This window comes from Mytilus trossulus, chromosome 2, assembly GCF_036588685.1.
Source record: "Mytilus trossulus isolate FHL-02 chromosome 2, PNRI_Mtr1.1.1.hap1, whole genome shotgun sequence".
Classification (NCBI taxonomy): Eukaryota; Metazoa; Mollusca; class Bivalvia; order Mytilida; family Mytilidae; genus Mytilus; species Mytilus trossulus.
Genome location: NC_086374.1, coordinates 2208696 through 2228258, shown reverse-complemented (window position 1 = coordinate 2228258; position 19563 = coordinate 2208696). Strand labels below are relative to the sequence as shown.

Sequence of the window (19563 nt, the reverse complement as noted above, 5' to 3'; positions counted from 1 at the left end):
AAAATTTCCTTCTGAATACTATCTTATGATCATAAACAAGCTTCTGTATAAGTTTGGTACAAATACAGTATAGTTTAAGAAAGTTATTAAAATTTCAAAAACTTTAACCACAGAGTGAATGTAATGTTATGGCAGAAAAACTAAGTCCATTTATAAGTAAAATACGGAAAAAATAGAATTTTATTTTTACAAAATTTACTTCTGCATACTATCTTATGAACATAAACAAGCTACTGTCCAAGTTTGGTAGAAATCCAGTTTACTTTAAGAAAGTTATTAAAATTTCAAAAACTTTAACCACAGAGTGAATATTTGTTGACGCCGCCGACGACGCCGACGCCGACGCCGACGGAATGTAGGATCGCTATGTCTCGCTTTTTCGACTAAAGTCGAAGCTCGACAAAAATGGATCCAATGATACTGCCGCAAAAAAGCATGAACATGCGTGAGTCTCAAGCATTTTTGGCCGGTAAACCTGGTACAGCTGGATAGTATTATTTTCAAAACTAATTCAACTGCACATGCAAAATGTAATAATCTGAATAGTCACTCAACTTTAAGAATAGCCAATCCCGGTTACAAGTGTATGAGCCATGTACTTATTGTGTTTTATCGAATTATTATAAACTAACCCGTACCATTGTAAACCTGTACATGTACCACTAAAAAAGAATTGTACCAATGCAAACTCGTACCACTGCTAACTTGTACCAACTTATTTAAATGCATTTAAATGGTGTTAAATGATGGTAATACATGATATACGTTACTTTCACTCAACACATCTTAAGTCTGTAAAATGCACATAATTTGAAAGTACAATGACCAATTTGTAGCTAATGTTCCTTGTCTATTGGAAAGAAAATATTGTGGCAGATGTAGATAATTAAAGTATTAACAGTTTCACCTGAAGAAAATTTTTCATGAATAATTAAATCTTAGCAACTAGTCAAAATGATTGCCAAAATTATTTTTACTGTCTATAAATAACAATGAAATGTAACTGATTCCTGTTAAGGGGTCCTCCTCAGTTTTTCCCGCCAAAAAAGCACATGGCTTTCAACAATTGTAAACATAGCATTCAATTTGTGATCATGGATTACAGCTTTAATTAACTTAAACTGGATATATATATATATATGTATTTATATATTCAATTTAAGGTACAGTTAAAGCAATGTTTTAACTTTCTTCTGGATTAAGTTCTACAGTGGCGGATCCAGAACTTTTCCTAAGAGGGGCCCGCTGACCGACCTAAGAGGGGCCTGCTCCAGTCATGCTTCAATGATTCCCTTTATAATCAACCAAATTTTTCCCACGAAAAGGGGGGGGCTGAAACCGCCTATGTTCTAGTTTGAAAGATCAGTTAAAACAATAATTTTTAAAAACATTATTTTTGTCTAAGTTTTCATTAAAATCCTGTATAAAATTCAAGTAATTCAACTTTATTTATATTAAGTTTACAAACAAAAACCCATAAAACATCATATTTTTTAATATATTTTTCTGAATGGTACGACTTCTCAGTGGTACAAGTTAACTTTTTTTTGGTTCGAGTTGCCGTGGTACGAGTTAACTTGATTTCATATCTTATCACCGTAATTCTAGGAGGAACCCTAAACTGGGCCCCTGTTGTGTTCGCTTATCGCTACACTAACCTTCGGTGCGAAGCTATATATAATCAGCGAACCAGATTAAGAGGAACCCCATTTCTTACTCTTTAAATATTGAAGTTCCTTTGGGTCAGAGGGCATGACTCCTTTCCGTACACACTCCTCTTTTTAAATTGAGATCGTTCTTTTATAATACAACGTTTATCGGCATTAACGAGTTAATTTTTCTTGACGAATACTTCCAGAAGGGAGACAACTCGAAACGATAATATGGAAGACCCCATTTCGGCTGAAGGGGTGTTATAAGTAATTTTTACGATGAAGCATTTATTTTAATTTAAATTATGCATATGATTTAAAGTTATGCAACAACAATAACCCTCAATAGCAGACAGACATAGAAAGAATCCCATGAGTTTCAAATTAACCAATGAAGCGGGTAATCACTCAATCTGATACCCCTTGAAATCAGGAAAACTATACGCATACAGGGTCTTACTAATTAGAGACAAAAAGCGTCAAGAAGCGACAAGAAGAAAAAAATTAGTGACAAAAAGCGACAAGAAAACATTTTTTTTTTTTTTTATCAAATACAAAGGAGTAGGTCCGGTAAGGACCGATTTTGGCCTCAAATTCCAGTTTCATCTGACGAAAGATTTTGACCACTTTTTTAACACTTAAGTGTCTATTTCATTTGTTTCAATTATTTTTTGTTAAAGATTTTAACTCATTTAGTCTTAAAAAACGATCCGATTCAAGCTAAAATATGAAAAATCTACCAAATATGCGAAAAATGTCACTTTTGAGATGGTTTTTGTCAAAAATGAAAGTGGCCGCATCCGTGTTCATCCTCAATCTTTATATATGTTATGTATTATCATCAAATACAACTTCCATTTTAATATTTTGGATGAACACGAATGCGGCCACTTTCGTTTTACACGGAAACCGTCTAAAATTTAACTAAAATGCTTGAATTTTGATGATTTCAGTAATTTAGCATGACTTAATGGTGCTAGTACTCAATATATGTGCATTGTATTGCCAAAAACAGCCAATATTTATGTAGCAGAACCATTCTACTATCCAATAAATAACTAAAAGTTTACCTTTTAACAATTTTGTAAAACTGCTATATTTTGGGGCCAAAAAGGGCTCTTACCGGACCTACTCCTTTACATCAAAATAATTTTTTAAGATATATTGATGGATGAAGAAATTAAAAATTTGCCAGGAAGGGATTGTGTAGTTTTTATTATCATATTGATAGATGAAGAAATTAAAAAAGGAAATGTAAACACTATAAAATGAAAATGAAAACAAAGATTTGTCACTTTTTGAAGGATTTATTGAAACAAAAACATGAAATATTCTTTCCTATCTAACTGTACAATTAATTTTTCCTGATAGGACCAACATTAGCTGTGGCTTCATTCTAAGGTAATACACAATTTAGAGCATCAAATGAGATTAAGGAGGCGCGTGTCCCTTGTTTTATTGCTACAATAACCGCCAACAAACACTTTCAACTATTACACGCACCAGAATATACAATTATTGTAAATAGTGAACACCTGTTGCAAACTCAAGATTGTCATCAATATGCATAAACATGATAAATATTGTTAAATGAGACAATACATTAAACAAAATGATGAAAAATATTCACATTTAATTATGTTTTCCTCTTGTTTGATTTCAGTTCTTAATTTGTATTTCACAATTTGTGTACGTATTTTCTGGACAATTATGCACAAATGTATTTTGCAAGTTTATTATATATTGAACAAAAATAGTTTTTAAAACAAATTATAAGACAAAATATATTATTGTTCTAAAACACAAATAAAAGTAATACAAAACTAGAGGCTCCAAAGAGCCTGTGTCGCTCACCTTGGTCTATGTGAATATTAAACAAAGGAAGCAGATGGATTCATGACAAAATTGTGTTTTGGTGATGGTGATGTGTTTGTAAATCTTACTTTACTAGTCTTGCTGCTTACATTTATCTTATCTATAATGAACTTGGCCCAGTAGTTTCAGTGGAAAATGTTAATAAAAATTTACAAATTTTATGAAAATTGTTAAAAATTGACTATAAAGGACAATAACTCCTTAGGGGGTCAATTGACAATTTCGGTCATGTTGACTTATTTGTAAATCTTACTTTGCTGAACATAATTGCTGTTTACAGTTTATCTCTATCTATAATAAAATTTAAGATAATAACCAAAAACAGCAAAATTTCCTTAAAATTACCGATTCAGGGGCAGCAACCCAACAATGGGTTGTCAGATTCATCTGAAAATTATAGGGCAGATAGATCTTGATCTGAGTAATAATTTTACCCCGTGTTGGATTTGCTCTAAATGCTTTGGTTTTTGAGTTATAAGCCAAAAACTGCATTTTACCCCTATGTTCTATTTTTAGCTGTGGCGGCCATCTTGATTTGAAAGTCGGGTCACCGGACACATTTTTAAAACAAGATACCCCAAAGATGATGATTGCCAAGTCTGGATTAATTTGGCCCAGTAGTTTCAGAGGAGAAGATTTTTGTAAAAGATAACTAAGATTTACGAAAAATGGTTAAAAATTGACTATAAAGGGCAATAACTCCTAAACGGGTCAACTGACCATTTCGGTCATGTTGACTTATTTGTAAATCCTACTTTACTAAACATTATTGCTGTCTACAGTTTATCTCTATCTATAATAATATTCAAGATAATAACCAAAAACTGCAAAATTTCCACAAAATTACCAATTCAGGGGCAGCAACCCAACAACGGGTTGACCGATTCATCTGAAAATTTCAGGGCAGATAGATTTTGACCTGATAAACATTTTTACCCCATGTCAGATTTCCTCTAAATGCTTTGGTTTTTGAGTTATAAGCCAAAAACTGCAGTTTACCCCTATGTTCTATTTTTAGCCGTGGCTGCCATCTTGGTTGGTTGACTGGGTCACGCCACACATTTTTTAAACTAGATACCCCAATGATGATTGTGGCCAAGTTTGGATTAATTTGGCCAAGTAGTTTCAGAGGAGAAGATTTTTGTAAAAGATTACTTTAATTTACGAAAAATGGTTAAAAATTGACTATAAAGGGCAATAACTCCTAAACGGGTCAACTGACCATTTTGGTCATGTTGACTTATTTGTAGATCTTACTTTGCTGAACATTATTGCTGTTTACAGTTTATCTCTATCTATAATAATATTCAAGATAATAACCAAAAACTGCAAAATTTCCACAAAATTACCAATTCAGGGGCAGCAACCCAACAACGGGTTGACCGATTCATCTGAAAATTTCAGGGCAGATAGATCTTGCCCTGATAAACATTTTTACCCCATGTCAGATTTCCTCTAAATGCTTTGGTTTTTGAGTTATAAGCCAAAAACTGCATTTTACCCCTATGTTCTATTTTTAGCCATGGCGGCCATCTTGGTTAGTTGGCCGGGTCACCGGACACATTTTTTAAACTAGATACCCCAATAATGATAGTGGCCAAGTTTGGTTTAATTTGGCCCAGTAGTTTCAGAGGAGAAGATTTTTGTAAAAGTTAACAACGACGACGGACGACGGACGACGGACGACAGACGACGGACGACGGACGACGGACGACGCCGGACGCCGGACGCAAAGTGATGGGAAAAGCTCACTTGGCCCTTCGGGCCAGGTGAGCTAAAAACGACAGGGTAAACGTTATACTTCCTGTGATACCTAATAAAATATCATTAAAATAAATGTAGCAACTGAATTAGATTTACAAGTTTCTTTTTTTTCTATCAATATTAACTTTCCTGTCGTTGAAATCGTTTTCTTTTGCATATTCTTTTAATATTTATTATTCTTCTTGTCGCTTCTTGTCTCTAAATTCTTCTTGTCTCTAATTAATGAGACCGCACATGCGCACTAATTATAAACAAACGGCGACTTGCGATTTGGAACAAGAACGTGTATTAAATGATATTATAAATGGTTCTCCATTTCTTTATGAGAGTACAGTATCAAATATCAGTTTCATAACGGTAAAATATAGAAATACTCCACTTCAGTTCTTATGACAGAAATAGAATAATCGATCGGAATTCAGTCTCAGAGAACTCTCGCAAGTTATCTGGCATATTTGGGAATTTCCTCTGACATGTTTCTAAATTTATAAAAACACTAAATATAAATACTGTTTAATTCTGATTTTCTGTGTTGTTAAAAACACGCATATAAGTCGAGGAAAATATCACACATGAAGATAATGAGTAAAACATTACAGGAAAGTTGGTTATGTTCAATCGTTTTGCTTGTTTTTACCTTTTAAAGCAAGACAATCATAAGAATCTGAGATGTTGCTAAATGTTTAGAATAAAACGACTGACGTGAGGGAATGTAACATGAGTCAACAGTAAAAGTCTACAGATTGCTTGACAGCAATCGTATCCCAAAAAAAGCGTTGTGTACAGTGTTTAGCTGACCACATAAATCTTATGTACGGTGCATAGTTAAGTTGTTGTACGCCGTACACTAAAACTTTATATTCATACTCGTTTATTACCCAAACAGTTTCAAGGAATGAGTAATCACAGGTAGGTTTATGAATGGTAACCATTACTGTTGCCCTGTATTAGGTTTCTTTCAGATAAAACATGTAAATGTCTCAACAAGTGGGTGTTGACTTTCACAACTATTTGGGCATGAACAAGTTAATTATTCTTATTTAATTATCAAAGTTGTTTTATGAATAGGACAAAATCGATGCAAAACTTATTTGGGAGCAGGAATTTCAAATGTTGAGAAATGTACATTGAATATTGATAAAGCAAAACAAAGATCTTCGTTACCTTGTAAGGTCAAAATCGATCATGCCCGCTTGGTTAGTACCTATATCTGGTGTACTGATGACGGTGGTTCAATGTATAGTAAAATCCAAAAAATTCATCATCTCTGCAGTAGAAACAAGGTCTTTAAATTTAATCAATCACAGTATGATGAACTACATTTACAAATTCTCAATAAAAATTTTGGTTCAAATTTCTTTCCTCATGTTTGTAGATCTTTTCTTTAAAGTACAATTTTTGCCAATCTTAAACAAAAATGAACTATTTCTTTCAACATCATATACTTTTTTTAAACTTTATGTTGAAATGATATTTTTTTCTAATTTTTTACGGAAGCAAAATATTTTTTCTACAAAATGAGATTTATTGAATGACCAAGTAATTATAATGTCTTAAAAGATTATCATACTTTTACGCTTTGACGCCTTACATAAGATAAAAAAGAACATGTTGTATGATTCATTGATTGCCAATGAGACAATTCTCCACAAGAGACCAAATGACACAGACATATATAATAATTAATTATAGGTCACCTCAACAATAAGCAAAGCCCATACTGCATAGTGAGCTGCCAAAAGGCCCCAAAATGACAATGTAAAACAATTCAAACAAGAAAACTAACGGCCTTATTTATATACAAAAAGTAAACTGTTGAGTGCCTAATTATTCAACTTTCTTGTCACGCTTAAAAAATTTGGCCAATCCCACATCACGCTTAAACTGCTAGACCCCAATGAGACCCACTCTTATAATTACATTAAGGTTTATGACCCGTTCTGTAGCCATTTTTGTACGAATTTTTCAAACTTCAATTGTATCATAACTACAGATGTAATGAATAATAGAGATAGGCCATTTCGTACATATACCAAGGGGAAACTTGATGCAAAGCATTATTATTAATTGTTTCATTGCATTTAATAGAAAAAAGTACTTTGAGGCAAATAAACCATGATTTTTAAAGAAAATATAATAGAGTTTTTTTTTATAAAATTTAAAACATAGATTACTCAGTTTCTTTTCTTTGATGTGCTAGTGTTTCTTTTTTTTTTTTTAAAGTTCTACGCAACCTGTAAATTCCAAAATTCCTTGTGCTTAGTCACTAAAGTCGAGCACACCCTAAAAGGTGCACTTGATTTGGTCCATATTTTAATTTGTTTTAACCAATAGCTACATTAATAAACTCGTTTAAAGGAAATCAATGCTAGCATTGCATGCAATAATCCTATATATATCAGTCATGAAATTGCCAAATATGAGGGTACAATTATAAATGCTGTGGATTTTCTACAAAATGTCCATATGTTTAGCATTGTAACAACACAAGGGTACATAATCCGTTAAAGTGTTAAAATCATTAAATGACATAAATGACAATCCTTTATTTGTTCGATGACGAAAAAGTAAGCAAGTTTAAACAATAATTCAAGTTAGGTACTTGTGTTATATATTGGTAAAAAAAAGTATGGGACAAGTGTCACTAGTCATCAAGCATTGCTTGTGACGTTGTGTTTGTACAATAATAATTTTCAGGTGCAGGTGAGTAAAACAATATGACAGTTCATGAATTACTTTGCAGAGTGGCTTTGTGATGTTACTACTTGATATCCAATAGGAATGCTTACATGTGGTGTCTTCTTTTACTAAGAAATAGATACTTTAAGTGTTCTGGAAGTTCAATATTTTCTGCGGGAGAACAGAATGGTGTAGTGTTAAAACTATTTATACTAGGGTAACCTTTTTTGGTTTAATAATATGCGATGAACTTCGTGACTATTGCCTTTGAATAAGTATTTATGATCATCAATATTCACATTTATTTTAAACAAGACAAAAAACGAAATGACTGATGCATATCTTGTATATACATTTTTCCAAATTAATTAGGAATACACTTTAATGTAATATTCCTGATCACATGACTCTTAAAATGGCCGACAAAAACAGTCTGAGCAAACAGTTTGAAAATGAAGAGAAAACAGATGATATATTTGATGAAGATGTAGATGATGATCGTATTGTTTCGAAGGAATGGAAAAAGATACAGTCAGGACTATTGGAGGTTTCTTAATACACATATATACATGTTTGAACATATATGTAAATGAGTTCTATTTTTTATTTTTGCACAAATTTAATTTTTAATTAAGGTTCATCATAAGGAATTGAAAAATATGGCCGTGTTTACACCTCAAAAATTACTATGAGTACAGACAAACTGGTACATTTAGGAAAGTTTTAAGGCATGGCAGGAACTAGATATATAAAAGTTATATGAAGTCTATGTTTCAGAAAATTAAAAACTTACCTGCATTTTGATGTGCATTTTTTTCCAGTCTGCAGAAGATAGCAAAATAAACAAACATCCGAGTTTCATTTGATACGGTCCACTCAGTTACACAGTTTAAACCTGTTAAATCACCTATTGTTTACAGGTGTCTATTGTCCACCTATTGTCCATTTAAATCAATACTACTCACAACATTGATTATATGAGGGGAGCTTCTCAATCGTTTTCACTACTTAGTTAATTTTTGCACCTTCTGCAGGAACGAAAAAAAATGGATAGCAAAATCTAGAAAAGTTATTAATTTTCTGAAACATAAAATGCATTTAAAATTTATATATCTAGTTCCTGCCATCCCTTAAAACTGTTGCAGGTGTATAGGTTAGTCTGTACTCAGAGTAAAATTTGGGGTGTAAATACGGCCATTTTAGCCAAAAGGTTATGATGAACCTTAATGCACTCATTAGATTGTTACTTTTTATTTTATTAAGTGTCTATTTGTGATGTGCCGACGTATAGTCATCAATTTAGGGATGGATCGTTGTAAGATGTAGATGTAGACATACATTAAACATAACAGGCTATTATTTGAACTTGGAATTATTTCTAATTATGGAATTTGCTTGATTTCTTGTGTTTAAAATTTATAATAAATTTCATGTTTATTTGGTATTATAATCTTTTGAGTGGTTAATAACACTTTCCATACAATGTATTTTGGTTAGATAGTGTTGTGCGCAGCACATATATTCCGGGATCCATTGAAAGTATACTATTTTGTTTGTTAGAAAGTGTTGTGCGCAGCACAGAACATTTCAGTTCAGATTAAACATGGAATTTATTAAACAATTCAATAACAAGAAATCAAGCAATTCAAGAATCTTCTCCTCTGAAACTACTGGGCCAAATACTTCCAAACTTTAACTGAATGTTCCTTAGGGTATCTAGTTGATAAATTGTATCCGAAGTTTTGATCTATCAACAAACATGGCTGCCATTGCTAAAAATAGAACATAGGGGTCAAATGCAGTTTTTGGCTTATAACTCAAAAACCAAAGCATTTAGAGCAAATCTTACAGGGGTAAAAATGTTCATTAGGTCAAGATCTATCTGCCCAGAAATTTTCAGATAAATCAGACAACCCGTTGTTGGGTTGCTGCCCCTGAATTGGTAATTTTAAGGAAATTTTGCTGTTTTTGGTTATTATCTTGAATATTATTATAGATAGAGATAAACTGTAAACAGCAATAATGTTCAGCAAAGTAAGATTTACAAACAAGTTAGCGTGACTGAAATGGTCAGTTGACCCCTTTAGGAGTTATTGCCCTTTATAGTCAATTTTTAACCATTTTTCGTAAATCTTAGTAATCTTTTACAAAAATCTTCTCCTCTGAAACTACTGGGCCAAATACTTCCAAACTTTAACTGGATGTTCCTTAGGGTATCTAGTTTGTAAATTGTATCCGAAGTTTTGATCTATCAACAAACATGGCCGCCATTGCTAAAAATAGAACATAGGGGTCAAATGCAGTTTTTGGCTTATAACTCAAAAACCAAAGCATTTAGAGCAAATCTGACATGGGGTAATATTGATTATCAGGTCAAGATCTATCTGCCCTGAAATTTTCAGATGAATCAGACATTCTGTTGTTGGGTTGCTGCCCCTGAATTGGTAATTTTAAGAAAATTTTGATGTTTTTGGTTATTATCTTGAATATTATTATAGATAGAGATAAACTGTAAACAGCAATAATGTTCAGCAAAGTAAGATTTACAAATAAGTCAACGTGACCGAAATGGTCAGTTGACCCCTTTAGGAGTTATTGTCCTTTATAGTCAATTTTTAACCATTTTTCGTAAATCTTAGTAATCTTTTACAAAAATCTTCTCCTCTGAAACTACTGGGCCAAATACTTCCAAACTTTAACTGAATGTTTCTTATGGTATCTAGTTTGATAAATTGTATCCGAAATTTTGTTCTATCAACAAACATGGTCGCCATTGTTAAAAATAGAACATAGGGGTCAAATGCAGTTTTTGGCTTATAACTCAAAAACCAAAGCATTTAGAGCAAATCTGACAGGGGGTAATATTGTTTATCAGGTCAAGATCTATCTGCCCTGAAATTTTCAGATGAATCAGACATTCTGTTGTTGGGTTGCTGCCCTTGAATTGATAATTTTAAGGAAATTTTGCTGTTTTTGGTTATTATCTTGAATATTATTATAGATAGAGATAAACTGTAAACAGCAATAATGTTCAGCAAAGTAAGATCTACAAATAAGTCAATTAGACCAAAATTGTCAATTGACCCCTTAAGGAGTTATTGCCCTTTAAAGACTTTTTTCACAATTTGTTCATCATGTTGACTTACTTTAAAAAATCTTCTCCTTTGAAACTGCAGCTAAAGTTAGGCTAAATGAGTTTCAGAGTACATGTATCTAGTATAAATTTTATTTCCTTGTATGTAAAGAAACATAGCTCCTAGTGCTAAAATAGAACATAGGAGAAAATGATTTTTTTTTGCTTTTGAAGAAAATAGGAGAATCCAAAGAACATTCAAATAAATTGAAAAGCCAAAATAATCATTGATGAGAGATTTAACCAAAAGAGTGCGAACAAGAATGGGAGCAAATGTGATTTGAACATAAAAATTGATAAATATTTTAATTGTCTTTATAAATTTGTGAGAAATTTACATGTTTTTAATTATTATTAATTTTGTTGCAGGGAGGATACAGAGAAGGATTAACGTCGGGGAAAGAATCAAAACTTCAGAAGGGGTTCAATGAAGGGTTTTCAGATGGTGCTCAGACTCTCTATAAACTGGCAAAACAGAGAGGAGAAATTAGGTGCATATTTAAGTTAAATCTATCACTATTTACATATGAGCCTTTATGAAAGGCTTCAATTAGAGGACATATTAGTATACCTTCCAAGAAATGAGGCAGATGAAATATACAAAGATCAAAATTCAGTTATATAATCTATTATATAATGCATGTTGAATACCCAAATCAATTGTTTTATTTGCCAATCACAGCACCTCAAATTAGCAGAATAATCACAATATACAGGAGCGGATGCAGACATTTTAAAAAGGGGGTTTCCAACCCAGGACAAAGGGGGGGGGGGGGTCCAACTATATGTCCCCATTCAAATGCATTGGTCATCTGAAAAAAAAGGGGGGTTCCAACCCCCGGAACACTCCCCCTGGATCTGCCACTGATACAGTTTTAAAACATTATATAAAATTTAATTAAAAATAGGTTAAACATTGCACAATTAGTTTCGATTTATATTTGATATCAAAGAAACTGAAATAATAATTTGTAATATATAATATGACCCACTGTTTATTTTTCTGCACCCTTTATTGGATACCAGTATATGTTTTAAAAAAAGAGGGATATTTACATATATATAGGCAATAACAAAAATAACAGTCACTGAAAAAAGCCATCAAAGCTAACAACAGATAACACCATAAATAACAATTACAAAAAAATAACACAGAAATCTTAAATCAAAGAAACGTACATTTGTAAACCACAAAAAACAAAGAGTGACATGTACTTAAAAAAATAATGCAGATATTCTGGAAGGGTAATTAGTTCCTTTTCCGCTAGTAGTGACAAACCCTTTGAGACTACTGTTAAAATTCTATGAGTAAAAAGTATATGAAAATAAAACTAATAATAATTGATAAAGTTCTGTTGTATTATATGAAATATTGTCTATAATATGAATGAAATATTTGCCACTGGACATAAAGCAAATTACAAGCAATCAATAGAATCCTAAGAAACTTGTATATTTAAGCTTCTTCCAGAGTGGCAACAACCCTTCAATACAAATCACATAAAGACATCCAGTACTTGAATATTTGGATGTTATTTTTTTATTTGAAGAATAAATATATAAACTTTTAAACAAAAGTTAGAAAGACTTATCATAGGCGTGTACACAAGTTTGTCCTGTTAATGTTTAATCCTTGAGTTTGCTTGATAAATTTTTGCTGTCATATAAGGCAGCAACCATTTGATTTTCTGGGGTGGCTCTGGGTTTTTTTGGAAAAAAAGTTTGTTTCCAGGTTTTTTCCAACAAATAATTTGTTTTGGTCCCTGAGAAAAAAAAATTGTTTGTTTCACCCTCAGCTGCCACTATATGTTATGCTTAAATTGAAAGAACAAAAATTGTTTTCGGTTTGTCGCTAAAAAAATAGATTGTTCTTCACCGAAGGCGAAAAAATAGTTTGCACAGGAAAAAAAAAACATACCCCCCCCCACGAAAATCAAATGGTTGCTGCCTAACATTTTATATTAATAATCTTTTTAATCTTTTTATTTTTTATTTCAGTGCTAGATTATCTTGCCAGTACCAACATGATCAAGGCATAAGTTCTGAAGATGAAAAGGAACTTCAAAAACAGTTAAATCATATAACACAGTTGGAAAAAGACCTAATAAATGCATCAAAAAGTCGAAATATCAATGAGATGAAAATACTTAAAAGTCAGAAAATATTTTGATTTACAATCATTAAGCATATACATGTATATATGTGGACAACATACGGAAAATGTCCAATGGGAAAGTGTCCAGTAACAACAGTGTCTTGATGAAGCAAAACAATTCTGATTATGACCATACTTTAATCAGCTGAATATGTACTTGTCTTTGATAATGTAGTCAATGATGGTTTGAAGTTTTAAGCACAAAAATACAGTGTTTATAATTGAAAAATCTTTTAAAGGCTTGCATTAGAAGTTTATTCAGTAGCTGGAGTAAGACCAGGGTTATTTTTTTGATACAACAGAAATATCTACACAAATGTCTTAATGAAGAACAGTTTTGTCTACAATAAACATTTGATACTGTCACAGTCTTATATGATTTATCTTAACACTTTAAAGCTTTGAGATACATGCACTTTCAATTTCTTACAGCACCCCATTGATAAAAGGGGGATTATAATTGTATTGCTGGGTTGCACAAAGTTATAGCAGTAAAATGGTAGAAAGTTGGATGGATAGTTGGCAGACAGGGACAATTAGATACCTAGTTTAAGTAGTGATTTTTTACTAGAATTATCTAGGCTTTATCTTTAAACCCCTAGAAGATTTACCTCCCAATTTTGACTTAAAATTTAGTTGTGGATACAGAGAGGGGGTTCCAGGGGTTGGAACCCCCCTTTTTTGGGGGACGATCAATGCAGTTGAATGGGGACATATAATTGGAACCACTTTCCCCCTTTATCCTTGGTTGGGAACCCCCTTTTTAAAATGGCTGGATTAGCCGCTGAGATTTATTACCACATCTCTTTTTAAAACTTTTAAATGATATCTAGAGACATTATTTGTATATATTTGTTTAGGGGCCAGCTGAAGGACGCCTCCGTGTGCGGGAATTTCTCGCTACATTGAAGACCTGTTGGTGACCTTCTGCTGTTGATTTTTATTTGGTCGGGTTGTTGTCTCTTTGATACATTCCCCATTTCCATTCTCAATTTTACATTATGATCTTACAGTGTTGTAAACAATTTGTAAAACATTGTATATTTCAAAGGGTAGATACAGATAGATACTTATGTTCAGAAGTTTCAGTCTGTCCTATGCTCATTGTCTTTCACCTTGTTTTCATGGTTTAAAAAACACTTAAAAATGCATTGTTTTTTGCCATTTGAATTTCTCACTTATTATATATAACTATAACATTTGAAATTGGGTTCCAATTACGTCTACATGTCACCTGACCTTAATGGATCAATGATTAGGGTTAAAGTTAATGTAATTAGGTCTGCTCTCAGACACTATTAGCATATGTGATGTATGAAATGATTGTAAGGTGTAATTTTAATTCTAGTAGTTTACATTTGACTTTGACCTAATTTTCCTGATTTGCTGGTTAATTTAAACTAACATTAAAGTTGCTATGTTGGTCTTCTTCTTAGATGCTGTAAGTAGTCAACTATATTTAGTGTTAGGAAATGTTTGTATGGTAGACATGTCTGAATGACATGTATCATCTGACCTTGAGGTCTTTTCATGGTACATTGGTCAATGTTTTAATAGTTTTTGGTAAAAGATTGCATGAAATACAATTAAAACTCTATGGTACTGACCTGATATCCAAATCTTCTAAGGTTTACTTTGAAATACACAAAATATAGTGCATTTATCATAACATTCTAAACATCCTACCCATGAATTTTTCCAGAAATTTGGCAGTACATGCTCAGATACTTAAGTTACAAAATGATGTTAAATTTGCAATAAAATTGCATAACTTGTGCAAGGTGAATGACTAAAATTTTCAATGATGTCATTGTCCATAATTGTAGTTTTGACATACTGATAAATTAAAGCAATATTTTTCCTTTCAGTGCTTACAAGCACTTGTCTTTGATTATGGTTTGGTCTGCTTCTATGGTACTAGATAAGCAAAAGGGCAACTATATTTAGTGTAAGGATTTATTGTTAAATGTGGACCTTATTGTCATGGATACTCCGATGGTGTTTAGTTTATGTGATACTTCATAGTAAAACCGTTATCTATATGACTTTTAAAACTTTTAACAATAAATCAGGGCAATCACGGTCAGTAAAGTAATGGACAGTGCAGTGGGTGCACTCTTGTCATGTTGTCAACCATTCTGCAATTTATAGTTTTTGTTAATGACTTCATGACTTGTTAAAGTTATTGAAAAAAAACTTTATTAGGAATTTTGGTATCAACTAGTTTTGAAAATATGATAAATTGGACCCCTTCTAATTGCAGTGCCTTGAAACCATATTGCACTTTTCTATCATCGGGCATCATGCATAACCAAAATGAAAACACTTGGAAAAAGAGAGGAAAACATAAGGAAGTAACCATCAGACTGACAATGCAATCATACTACATTTTCTAATCCCAACAACAAAAGACATATATAAACCGACAAATCAGAATAACTCTTAGGCTGAAACAAATTAGGACAAACCACAAAGCAATGGTTCCACCAGCAACAGTGTAAAACAAGAGCAAAACAATAAATACTCAAAAAGGGAAAGTTTGCATCACGAGGGCAAACAGGCATTAATGTTAGGTCATACACATAAAGAGTTACGATTAAATTGACTAGCTTAGCCGCTATAAATATATGCTAACTCCAGCTTAATGTTCTCTTCAAACTCAAAAGTTCCTTTAGTGTCAAAACGTGTTCAATAAATTAAACAGAGAGATAGTATCAAAGATCTGACGTCACTGATATCAAAACGTTCGATCGACTAACACTGACGGTTGTTAAGAATGGAGATTCATCAACTGACACGGTCCCACACCTAACAGATTGAACAAGAGAAGCAAAAAATACCAAAGGGATATTCAAATAAACGGTCAAATTTATAGGAAAACGAAATTAGATTTGTTTGTAATTGTTTGAATATAAAAGAGGTAGTTCTTGGCACAATTTCTTTTTATAACATGTATTCATTTTACAATTTAGGAAATTGGTAATATTCCTTGGCAAATTAAGATCTATAATATTGTTATCATGTACAGGATATCTGATATTTTAGCATCAAGAAGCCCATTAAAACCTAGTAAGCCACTTTGACAACTATTTGGCTTAACAATTATATGATCATTATTGACTATTTTTAGAAATAAATTAGTTTACAAATCTACTTCACATATAATTGTACAATAAAAAGGCAAAAAAGTTTTGAAAAGAGTAATGTCTTATTCAAAGAAAAATAATCTCAAAAATGAATTGTGATTTCTGTCCTGTGACTATTTGTCTGTGTCCTGCATTCACAAATATAAACATAGAAAACTGACTAAAGACTGTAAGAGAGACACACAACTTGAACCAGGAATGGTCTCATGTGCTCCGGAAGGGTTAACTGATCCTGGTGCACATATTGACAACTTTCGTGTTTCTAATGAAGGTACAAATCTGGTGATAAGTAAAATTCGGTAGGTTACATTCGAGGAAAAAAGTATATTGCAATTATAACAGTTGGAAAATATCTGTCATCATCTTTGAAACAGATATTCTGATATTTCCTTATATGATGGCGTCCGTAGAAATTTTGAAGAGACTCAACTTCAACATATATCTTTCTATAAAGTAGCAAACTTCTACTAAGGAAATGAAGATAGAAGATGCAAGCTGAGCTGCTCTGGAATATCGTGTTAACTGGGATACCGGTGTATACTTAATATGTAGGTACATGCTAAACTGTTGCTACATAGAAATGGAAAGTTGACAAGTCGGAAGCTGAAATCTCTTTTGTCGTAAAGTTTTGTTCTGAATTGTAACCTATACATCAATGTCAATTTCTGTAGATGTAAGTGAAGATTTGAGGTAAATTCAACTATATCCGTTGATTCCTTTATTTTATTGAAAGTTCGACATGATAGATACTTTCAAAATACATGTAGTCACCGATCTTATTTTATAAAAGTGCATGATCTTGAAGTTAAATGATAATATGCTGGCCGAGTCTTTTCATTTTCCAGAGAAGTTCCTATGTATGAAGTCAGCCTCATATGAAAGAGACGCACAGTTGGTTCTCATGGGAATGCCGATTGTTTGTTTAAGTTCAGCTGAAAACTTTGTAATAAACAAAATCATAAGTTCTGTTCTTTTTGGAACAAATAGTATATACCCTTTATGCTGTTAAGATCAAATGCAATCTTCTGTAATATTTCATGGTTATATAGTGGACATAATAATCAAAAATATTTCTAAAATAGATGACGCAACGCAATCTACTTAAACATGTTTTGATATTAACAGCCATGCATGTCTTGTCGTTCGACAATTTTAAATGTTCCCTTGGTACCTCAAGCTTGCATGGAAACCTCCGCCTCGGTCATAATGTGTATACCCGACTTTCTCTCATTGCTAATATACCTGTTCACCCTTTCACCGATTTTTTTATTCAAAATATTGTTGCCGGATCAACCCTTCACCTTTTTCTAAGCGGATTTTTTTATTTATTTATAAGTCAATCTTCAAAATGAATTGTGCATCTACCGAAATCATCGACTGGCAGTCTTTTTGGCAGTAATTAGTCTAAACTATAAGAAAAATAATATTTCATTTTCAAATGAAAGGGTTCAATATTTAAAGAGCTTTAATCACATTACAACAACATCACCAGCCTAGAAGTCAGCACTTCTTTGTTGATATGAAGTCACCAGCCTAGTAGTCAGCACTTCTTTGTTGATATGAAGTCACCAGCCTAGTAGTCAGCACTTCTTTGTTGATATGAAGTCACCAACCGTTTAGTCAGCACTTCTTTGTTGATATGAAGTCACCAGCCTAGTAGTCAGCACTTCTTTGTTAATATGAAGTCACCAGCCTAGTAGTCAGCACTTCTTTGTTGCTATGAAGTCACCAATCGTTTAGTCAGCACTTCTTTGTTGATATGAAGTCACCAGCCTAGTAGTCAGCACTTCTTTGTTGATATGAAGTATCATTGATATGTCAATTGTAAACTTTTAACAAAATAAGGCTTTTCTATTTCAGGAATAGATTACCTTAGCTGTATTTGGCAAAACGTTTAACAATGTTTGGTCCTCAATGCTCAACAACTTCGTACTTAATTTGTTTTGTTTAACAATTTTTTATTTGAGCGTAGCTGATGAGTCTTTTGTAAACAAAACGCGCGTCTGGTGCAAATACAAAATCTTGCTGATATTTATGAGTTTATCAGTGTAGATACTATTCTGTACGCTTTCCGGAAGTCGCGATTTTCGAAGCGAGAACGTTTTGGATCACATTTTAAATTTGTCGGATATACTATATTAAACGTTAAGATGTTCATCTGTACATTGCTTAATGATTAATTCAGCTGACATCGATATTCACAAATGGTTTATAATTAAATTTAGCACATTCATTATTCGTATCTTTGCCTTAATTAAGAGATTTTCAAGTGCATCACTAAGGAAAATCAGTCGGTGAACCTAAAAACAATCTTTTTGCACTCTTACTGTACAAATTAACGTTAAATCCAGACTTAATTTACTAAATAAAGTATATTTTAAGTGGTGGTAAAAGTTTCAGCCAGATCTTTGAAGCCAGAAATAAGAAAATTACACTTGTTTAAATTTCTCACTGTACGATCAGTCGAGCTTGTATATTTTGAAACTGTATGATCAGTCTTTATTTCACTGTATTCTAGTAGTGATTTCAAAGTTATTTACGATACATTAGAAGATGGCATTTTTCTAAATAACACAAATATATTTTAATAAATGCACATCCTGTAAACTTTTCAAACATGTTTTAGCTTGATAGGGTGTACTCGACTTACAACATTAAGTAGAAGGATGTTTGAATGTGGCTGAAATAAGAAGAAGGTTTGTTTGTTTATAGAAGTTTCAGGAATGTCCTCCGTTATACTTAAAATTGTACAAACACACAGATTTAATTGTTACTATATAAAAATGCATGAATTTACAAACATTCGAGGCCGTACTGTAGCCTATAATTGATCACAGTTCCTTCACTTTGTTTTGGATGTAGATCTGTCTCTTTCACACTCAATTGTACACCACTTTGTAAAGCGATGGTTTATAGTGATAATGATGTCCGTCTTTCCGTTCGTCCGTTGGACTGGTACAACATGTTTCGCCGGTTTTGCAAGCGCATCTCCTCATAAACCATTTAATATACATTGGGGTTTCCAGACATTTTTAAATGGAGAGGGGGTCCAATCCAGGAGAAAAGAGGATTCCAAATATATGTTCCCATACAAATGCATTGAAAGTTAAAAAAGAGTTTCAAACCGCCGGATCCCAATTTTCTTGAATCCGTCACTGG

The 19563-nt window shown here is 32.5% G+C and overlaps 2 protein-coding genes across 3 annotated transcripts in view; one reads left to right on the top strand and one right to left on the bottom strand.

The window, feature by feature from the left end:
* LOC134706244 (zinc finger CCCH domain-containing protein 10-like) overlaps positions 1-8158 on the bottom strand; it is a 121683-nt gene extending 113525 nt beyond the window's left edge. For both annotated transcript variants that reach the window (XM_063565011.1, XM_063565008.1), the window contains exon 1: positions 8081-8158. The gene's annotated coding sequence lies outside the window, so the exon portion shown is untranslated. The remainder of the gene's footprint in view (positions 1-8080) is intronic.
* Positions 8159-8346: 188 nt separating this feature from the next.
* LOC134706243 (protein YAE1 homolog) lies at positions 8347-13669 on the top strand. Its single transcript, XM_063565006.1, has 3 exons — positions 8347-8517; positions 11473-11594; positions 13102-13669. The coding sequence occupies exons 1-3, from the start codon at positions 8374-8376 to the stop codon at positions 13271-13273; spliced, it is 438 nt and encodes a 145-aa protein (XP_063421076.1). The 5' UTR covers positions 8347-8373; the 3' UTR covers positions 13274-13669.
* Positions 13670-19563: the final 5894 nt, after the last annotated feature.